Source organism: Vipera ursinii (assembly GCF_947247035.1).
Source record: "Vipera ursinii genome assembly, chromosome: 1".
NCBI classification, from domain to species: Eukaryota; Metazoa; Chordata; class Lepidosauria; order Squamata; family Viperidae; genus Vipera; species Vipera ursinii.
In genome coordinates, this window is record NC_139512.1 from 184,411,807 (window position 1) to 184,421,276 (window position 9,470).

At 51.1% G+C, this 9,470-nt stretch overlaps 1 protein-coding gene across 8 annotated transcripts in view; it reads right to left on the reverse strand.

Annotated features, from left to right (window-relative positions):
• The window catches only part of LRRFIP1 (LRR binding FLII interacting protein 1), a 146,716-nt gene extending 137,459 nt beyond the window's left edge, over nucleotides 1–9,257 (reverse strand). For 3 of the 8 annotated variants that reach the window (XM_083354494.1, XM_083354495.1, XM_083354492.1), the window contains exon 1: nucleotides 9,110–9,257. In XM_083354494.1, the coding sequence (XP_083210620.1) occupies nucleotides 9,110–9,217 (108 nt within the window). In that variant the 5' untranslated portion in view covers nucleotides 9,218–9,257. The remainder of the gene's footprint in view (nucleotides 1–9,109) is intronic. The other 5 variants (XM_083354493.1, XM_083354489.1, XM_083354490.1 and 2 more) reach the window with 4 other exon arrangements.
• Between the last annotated feature and the right edge of the window lie 213 nt (nucleotides 9,258–9,470).

A 9,470-nucleotide genomic window follows, 5' to 3' on the forward strand; every position in this document is an offset into this window, starting at 1 on the left:
CATACTAACGGTATACAAAACCTTTATGTCCCTTTTCAGTCTATACATCTAATGAATACATAAGTCTGAAAAATTTGGAAAAATGGGTAAAGTGCAAGATATCAAGGATGCATTAACTTTAATTCTTGCATTAATCAGAAAGTTCAATTTGCTGATATCATGTGACTCTTCTTTTAGCTATGTCAGAATCAGTGATAAAACTGTATTTATTTATTTGTTTATTTATTTGATTTCTATACCGCCCTTCTCCCTAAGGACTCAGGGCGGTGAACAGTGACATCAATATCAAATGCACAAATACAGATATCGAAAACATTAATGTAGAAGATAAATTACCTTAAAACAATAATTACAACAGAACCCGTCAGACCAGACTGGATTGCTCAAACAGATAGGTTTTTAGGTCGCGTCGGAAGGAGCGAAGGTCGGGAGCCATCCGGAGCTCAACAGGTAAACGATTCCATAGGTCAGGCGCGCCCACAGAGAACGCCCTCCCTCTGGGAGCCACCAGACGGCATTCTCTGAACGGCGGAACCCTTAGGAGGCCCTCTCTGTGGGAGCGCACTGGACGGAGGGAAGTTGACACTGGCAGCAGGTGATTCCTAAGGTATTCCGGACCCATGCCATGTAGGGCTTTGAAAACCATTACCAGCACCTTGAATGTTACCCGGAGGACAACTGGGAGCCAATGCAGCTCACGGAGTAGAGGTGTAACATGGGAGTATCGGGAGACTCCCAACACAACTCTCGCGGCTGCATTCTGTACCAGTTGGAGCCTCCGAGTGGTCCTCAAGGGCAGCCCCATGTAGAAAGCATTGCAGTAGTCTAAACGAGAGGTCACGAGTGCATGAGTGACCGTACGCAGGGCATCCCGGTCTAGATAGGGCCCTAATTGGCGCACCAGGCGAACCTGGGCAAAGGCTCCCCTAGTCACAGCTATTATGTGGTCTTCCAAGGAAAGCTGTGAATCTAGGAGGACTCCCAAGTTGCAAGCCCTATCTACGGGGGGTAATAACTCACCCCCTATAGAAAGAGATGGAATGTTCTGAATATCCCGAGATGCCGGTACGTACAGCCACTCAGTCTTGTCAGGGTTGAGTTGAAGCCTGTTCCTCCCCATCCAGATCCGAACTGCTTCCAGACAACGGGACATCACATCGAGGGCATCACTGAGGTGGTTTCGTGTCAAAATAAAAAGCTGGGTATCATCAGCATACTGGTGATACCCGACTCCAAAACCACGAATGATCTCAACTAGCAGTTTCATGTAGATGTTGAATAGGAGAGGCGAAAGGACCGATCCTTGAGGGACTCCACAAGTGAGAGGCCTCAAGGTCGACCTCTGCCCCCCTGTTAATACCGACTGCGAACGTCCCATGAGATAGGAGGAGAACCACTGAAGAACCGTGCCTCCCACTCCCAATCCCTTGAGATGCTGCAGCAAGATACCATGGTCGATGGTATCAAAAGCCGCTGAGAGATCTAGAAGGATTAGGACAGAGGAACAGCCTCTGTCCCAAGCTCTCCAGAGATCATTTATCAGTGCGACCAATGCCCTCTCTGTGCTGTGTCCGGGCCTGAAACCCGATTGGTACGGGTCCAGATAGTCAGTTTCCTCCAGAACCGAAGGGAGCTGATCTAACTTTCTAAACAGGAACTATCCAAGCGGTTGCCTTCAGCAAACCAACCCTCCCACACATTCACCTTATATGGAGTTCAGGGCGTGGCTTCTCTCTGCCTCCTTCCGAGGAGCCCCATTGCCTTCCTCTGTTTACTCCTAATTAACTGCCTCCTGCGTCGGGCATCCTTGAACAGGGCCAGCTGTGAGTCATCTTCATCCACACTGTCAGGCTCACACAGCTGGGTCTCCGTGGTGACCAAGTGGGAGGGGCCTGGCTGAGGGCTCTCATCAGCAAGATCTTCAAACCCCTCAGCAAGGTCTTCAACACCCCCCTCCTCCTCTGAGTCATCCGACCCAACTACCGAACCCACAGGCTGACCCTGAATCACAACATTATCCCGCACCGCAGGGCCCTTTCCCCGGGTCTGCCGATCCAGATGCAGTCGGGATGGAAATTGTTCATGAAAAGCGGTCACCAACGCAGGGGCATGAACAGCGGTCACGTCTTCCCAGGTGAAGTCCTCTGGTCCATAACCTTTCCATTCAATCAGGTACTGGAAACGACCTTTCAGCCAACGGGAATCCCTGATGCTGGCGACCTCGTACTCGGGGGTGCTGCCTCCATCACGAGGTCCTGATGGGGGAGGTTCCGCTCGGCGGAGTTGACAGGCTGGTTGCTCGGGGACCAACAGAGACCGATGAAAGACTGGGTGCACGCGCAGGGAACGTGGCAGAGTTAAACGATATGCAACCGGATTGATGACAGCCTCGACTGGGAACGGTCCTAAATATCAGTGATCTAACTTTCTCACCGGCCGTGTTGTCCTGGTGGACAACCAGACCCGATCTCCCACCGATAGTGGAGGCGTATCCCGTCTTGACCGATCAGCAAACCTTTTGTAATCGGCCTTGGCCTTCTCTAACTGACGTCGCACCAATCGATGGATCGCCTGTAACTCTGCCATGAAGTCGTTCGCTGCCGGCTCCGGTGAGTCCACGGGAGAAAGGGGGAAAAACCGGGGGTGATATCCCACATTGGCCAAGAACGGTGTCATCTGTGTGGAATTGTTAAATGCAAACTCAGCTATGGCCAGATAGTCCACCCAATTGTTTTGCTGCAGATTGACGTAGCAGCGCAGATATTGTTCCAGGATACCGATGACCTTCTCGGTTGCCCCATCAGTTTGAGAATGATGTGCGGACGAGAGTCAAATCTTGATATCCAATGCATGCATCAACTCCTGCCAGAAGCGGGCTGTAAACTGGGCCCCCTATCAGAGATGACTCTATCAGGGACGCCGTGCAGCCGAAACACCTGCTGAATGAACATACGACTAGTGGCGCGGGCTGACGGTAAGCCGCGACAGGGGATGAAGTGCGCCATCTTGGTCAGCATGTCCACCACCACATACACTGTCGTAAAACCAGAGGATGGGGTAAATCCATCAGAAAATCCATGAACACAGCCCCCCAGGGTCTTTTGGGTGTCGGCAAAGGCTGCAGTAATCCAGGCGGGGCCCCTGTCGCTGACTTGGCCTGCCTGCATGGGATGCAGGAGGTAACCCGGGGCCACCAGAAGGACCCGGGGCCACCAGAAGGTACGGGAGACCAGGTTCAGGGTCTTGAACAGGCCAAAATGCCCCGCCGCCGGGTTATCGTGACACTGGTTGAGGATGAGTCCCCTGAGTGGCCCTCCCGGAACGTAGAGACGGTCACGATAATACAAGAGTCCATCCGTGACCGTCCAAGGAGAATCTGGCCCCACCTCCTCCTTCCGCTGAGCCACCCACACCTCCTGCTGCTGTGCCTCCCGGATCGGAGCCCGTATATCAACCGGGTCCCGCACCGCAGGAAAAGACTTGATGGGGATCACTGTCCTGGGCAGAAGCTTGTCTTCCACTCGGGAATATTCGGGCTTTCTGGACAGAGCATTCGCTCTTTGATTGTGCCCGCTAGGTATGTACCGAACCCGGAAGTCAAACCTCGCAAAGAAAAGAGACCACCGGATCTGGCGTTGGTTCAAATTCCGAGCGGTCTGCAGGCTTTCCAAATTCTTATGGTCCATCCGGACCTCGATTTGATGCCGCGCTCCCTCCAGATGATGCCTCCAGGCCTCGAACGCCACTTTGATGGCCAGCAGCTCCTTCTCCCAGATTGTATAATTGCGCTCCGAAGGGTTCAGTTTTTGTGAATGGTACGTGCAAGGGAAGAGGGTACCGCTGGGCGTCGTTGCCTGGAGTAACACCGCCCCAAAGGCAATGTCAGAGGCGTCCGCCTCCACAACAAATGGCCGTTGCGGGTCAGGATGCTTCAAGATGGGCTCCTTCATGAAGGCTTCCTTCAAAGTCTGGAAAGCCTGTTGTTCTGGAGCATTCCACTGGAACCGAGTCTTCTTCTGCAGGAGCCGGGTAAGGGGAGCTGGCAAGGCAGCAAACCCAGGGATGAAAGTTCGGTAATAGTTGGCGAACCCAAGAAGTCGCTGAACATCCTTCACGCGACACGGGGGTTGCCAACTCTGCAAAGACTCAACCTTACTCGGCTCCATGGCGATGCCCTCAGGAGAAATGCGGTGACCCAGGAAATCGATGGTCACCCGGTAGAACTGGCACTTCTCCAACTTGGCAAACAGCCGATGTTCTCGGAGTCACTGCAGGACCTGATGGAGATGCTGATGGTGCACCTCACACGACGGGGAGTAGATCAGGATGTCATCCAAGTAGATCACGACAAACTGATCCAACAAATCCCGGAAAATGTCATTCATGAAATGCTGAAACAGCGGGGGCGTTGGTCAGGCCAAACGGCATCACCGTGTACTCAAAATGTCCATAGCGAGTACCAAACGCCGTCTTCCACTCATCACCCGGCTGAACCCTGACGAGGTTATAAGCTCCATGCAGGTCCAGTTTCGTGAAGATCTTAGCCTCCCGGAGTCGGTCCAAGAGTTCAGGGATGAGGGGCAGCGGGTAACGATTGCGCACCGTGATGGCGTTGAGTTTCCTATAATCGCAGCAAAGCCGCAATTCACCCGACTTCTTTTTGACGAAGAGCACGGGTGCAGACACTGGGGAGGACGAGGGCCGGATGAAACCGCGAGCCAAATTCTTCTCCATAAAGTCCCGCAATGCAGCCATGTTGCGTTGGGTGGTTGCGCTGGGCGGTTGATCTGGGTTCTGGCCTCAACTCTTAGAGCCCCGTGACAGGGGTGAGAATTTAGAGGGACCCTCGCAAGGGTGATCACCTTGAATATGGAAGGATCCTGCCCTTTGCCACCGACCCAGTGTGCCGGACTTTCCGACGGTCACACTTGGGAACTGCGATGACTTCAGGAACAGAGTCCCAGGAGAAACTTAGGCACCGACACAAGTTTGCTCAAGGTGAGAGCACAAAGTGCTCGGGGTGGATGTTATGCCCCCCGAACAGCTCTGGACACTCTCTCTTTATTAGGCTGTTTCATTTGGGAGGGGCAGGTACACACATGAGGGAGCAACATATGGAAGTATAGAAGGTCAAAGGGAAAACATAACTCATTGTATACATCTGCTAATGAAGAGAGCAAAGGTCATCACAGGAAACAATAAAGCATAGCTTATCATATTACAAATGCTAACAAAGAATACAAGGGTTGTCATCAGTCAAGAAGGCATATCTTAACTTGAAAGGCATGACTTGAAAAACATGATTTGAAACATAACTTGAAACATAACTTGAAACATAGACAATTATAAAAGACAAGTCTTTGTTATAAATGAAGCAAGGGGCAAAGGTTTATCACAGGAATGCAGACTTAAATGGGGGAAGGCAGAGGCCCCATCTTGAAGCAAGGACAACTATGAACAAGTGTAAAGAGATTTATCACTACAACTCAAGAATGCAAAACTGTATAACTTTTAATATAGAAATTAAAAGGGTCTTTTGTAGGTAGAGGAAAGCAACTATGAACAAGTGTAAAGAGATTTATCACTACAACTCAAGAATGCAAAACTGTATAACTTTTAATATAGAAATTAAAAGGGTCTTTTGTAGGTAGAGGAAAGCAACTATGAACAAGTGTAAAGAGATTTATCACTACAACTCAAGAATGCAAAACTGTATAACTTTTAATATAGAAATTAAAACAACTCGCGGTCCGACATGGAGTACAAACGCCCCACTGGGAGAGGCGCATCAGGGACTAAATCAATGGGGCAGTCATAGGGCCTGTGCGGGGGTAATTGATCCGCCTCTGTCTCGCTGAACACATCAGCAAAGTCGGACAGTTCGGGAGGCAAGGAAACCCCTGGGGAACCCTCCACCTGGCCGGCACAGATATGGCGGGAGTGGTCCACGCACTGCAAGCTTGGGAAGGTGACCAAGTTCTGTGACCAATAGATCTTTGGGTCATGCGCCTGGAGCCACGCCAGTCCCAAGACCACGGGGAAATGCAGATCTGAGGTGATATAGAACTGGATGGCCTCCACATGGGAATTGATGGCCATACATAATGGTTGCGTGGCGGCCGTAATTGGCCCAGACAGGAGCACTCGACCATCGATAGTCTCCACTAACATGGGCGGATCCACCGGGCACTGGGGAACAGCCCATTTGGCCACAAATGCTGAGTCCATAAAATTTGTGGTGGCCCCAGAGTCAATTAAGGCATGGACTGGAATCCCCTCTGGCTTGCCAGGAAGGATCAGACGTGCCTCCAATATCAGATGCCGTGGAGGTCCACAGGCAGCATCGGAAAGACGTCACTCAGTGTTGTTGTGGGACGCCCGATCTATCACACCGTCTAGATCGGGCTCGGGGCGTTTCCCGACAGAAAAGTAGGGGACTTTCTCGGGGCAGACTCAGTCACTGATGCCCGCTGTCGCTTCTTTGGGCAAAAAGCAGCCAAATGCCCAGGGTCCCCACAGTAAAAACACAACCCCCCCGATCGTCTGTTCATTTCAGTCACCAATAGACGAGACCTGGCGGCACCCAGCTCCATTGGCTCCTCCCTTTGAACTGGAGGCTCACGCACAACAGGTGCTGCAGGGGTCTGTGGGGTGGCACAGCGACTCCTTAGCTGCTGCAACCGAGCATCGATCCGCAGGCAGAGATGGATCAGCCCATTGAGGTCTGAGGGAATATCCACACGGGCCAGCTCATCCAACATCTCCTCCGACAATCCATCCTGGAAGGCATCCACGAGCGCAGCCTCATTCCAGGCGGAATCCTGGCTAAGCAGCTGGAAATCGTTGATATAGCCCTGTAAGGGGCGTTGACCCTGCCTCAGAGCTTTCAGGCGCCAAGTAGCAGTCTGCGTCTTAATAAGGTCCTCATGCATCAGACGCATATGATCACAAAACCCCACAAAGTTGTCCAACAATGGGCTAGGTTGAGCCAGCAGAGGCGTGCCCCAATGAGTTGCATCACCCGAAAGAAGGCTTAACACAAACCCCACCTTATCCTGGTCAGCGGGGAAATCAGCTGCTCTCACGCTGATAAAGAGCTGGCATTGTCCCAGGAAAGCAGGAAACAGTTCTGGATTGCCTGTAAATTTATCCGGCATCGCAACTTGGCATTTTCTCCTGGGTGGGGGTGATGGTGGGGGTGCAGCATGAACCTGAGCTTGCAGTTGAGCCACCTGAGCTGCCAGCAAAGTGAGTTGCTGGGTGAGCTGGGCATTCTCAGCATGTAGCTGCTCCATAATATTAGTAAGGGGTGGGAGGCTGAAGGCAAACTGTTCTGTACCAGCCTGCTACCGGCCCTGCAGAAAAGGCAGGGACAACCCCTTTTACAAGAAGGCAAGAGGCTGGAATTACGCCTGCCAAATTTATTACCACAAAAACAAACGGAACAAGACAAACCAAGAAACAGGAGCTTTAAGAAACAGGAACTATCCAAGCGGTTGCCTTCAGTTGCCTCCCACACATTCCCCTTATATACAGTTCAGGGCGTGGCTTCTCTCTGCCTCCTTCCGAGGAGCCCCATTGCCTTCCTCTGTTTACTCCTAATTGACTGCCTCCTGCGTCGGGCGTCCTTGAACAGGGCCAGCTGTGGGTCATCTTCATCCACACTGTCAGGCTCACACAGCTGGGTCTCTGTGGTGACCAAGTGGGAGGGGCCTGGCTGAGGGCTCTCATCAGCAAGATCTTCAATCCCCTCAGCAAGGTCTTCAACACCCCCCTCCTCCTCTGAGTTGTCCGACCCAACTGCCGAACCCACAGGCTGACCCTGAATCACAACACCTCTCGAGCTGAATAAATTTAATTTAATTTAATTTTAATTTTAATTCCATTTATATCCCGCCCTTCTCCGAAGACTCAGGGCAGCTTACAAGCTTAGCAGTAGCCTTCATTCTATGTATATATATGCCTGCTTATTAGGGCTTTCACACCCTCCCCAAGCGGCATTATTACAAAGTCAGCTTATTGCCCCCAACAATCTGGGTCCTCATTTTACCTACCTCGGAAGGATGGAAGGCTGAGTCAACCTTGAGCCTGGTGGGACTCGAACCTGCACTAATTGCAGGCAGCTGGTGTTATTTAAGGAGGCATTAGCCCACTGCTCCACCAAGGCTCTTAAACCAGCCAAGAAGGGCACGGATCTGTATTGATCACAGCATCTGAATAAATCTTTCCCATTTCCTTTTCAGACTAGATATACAGATAACACTGTAACACAGAAAAATATAAAAGTTGTGAAATGTAAGGAGTAACAGGTTTATCAGTCTCTATGGCGGTAGTGGCAAATGTGCTGGCCTACAGACCAGGAGAAGATGGGTTCTACTCCTGCCATAGGTATGACAGCTGGCTGAGTGACCTTGGGCCAGTCACTCTCTCTCTCTCTCCAATGCAACTCACAAGGTTTTTGTTGTGGGGAAAATGGGAATAGAAAGGAATATTATATATGTTTGACACCTTGAGTTTCTTGTAAAATAATAAAGGCAGAATTAAAAAAAATCAAAAATCCAACATACCTGCATGTACTATATGCTGGTACAGTAAATACAAAATATAAATTACAAATGGATAAAAACATCTTGAACTGCAAAAAGTATATACAAAGACAACTCACAACGGAGGAAGCCAAAGGTAATTGGACATATGGGTATAAAAACACACACATTCTTTCACTCGCACCAAGTTGGTCGTGTTAAAACACTACTTCCCGTTAATTTCAAGGAGAGAGTTAAAAACGCACACAAGTCTTTGCTGATGAAACTAAACAGGAGGCGAACTGGCCGCCTGCCCCATCCTCCCTACCCCGTGCCGCCCGGAAGTCCAGAAAAAGAGACGACGCGGCGAAGCAGAAACCTACGAGGAGAAGGGACGTGATGGAGGAAGTAGCAACCGGACCCTCTGGAGAGGGAGGCCACCATCCAGTCCCGTCTACTACAGGCGCCCTCGGCGGAGGGAAGGCCGTCTAGCGAAACAAGGAGAAGCAGCCAAGGCGGGGAAGCTCCCAAAAACGAAAGAGGAAGGAAAAGGATGAAACCGCCCAGATCTGGTGCTACCGTACCTCGCGAGCGATCAAGTTGAGGGCCTCATCCTCGACCGAGGGTCTCTCCCGGTTTGGGATCCTCTTGCGCCCCGCAGTTCCTTGCGGCGTTGCCCCCGCGTTCTCCATCGCAGCTGATCTATTCCTCGGTCGTAAGGAATTGGACAGCCCGCGCACGCGCGCAAAAGCGGCAAGGGGCGTGACACAACTTCCCCAAAAGGCGGTGCAAACCAAAGCGAAAGATTTGCATTCTAGGCAGGGAGACTTGTACGATACTGATGTGAAATAATCTTAGGTTAGCAGTGTAATCCTTTTGGGGAGGTGGGGGGGGGTTGGAACTGTTTGGAACATGGATTAAGATCCTAAAGCAAACTCACTTGGA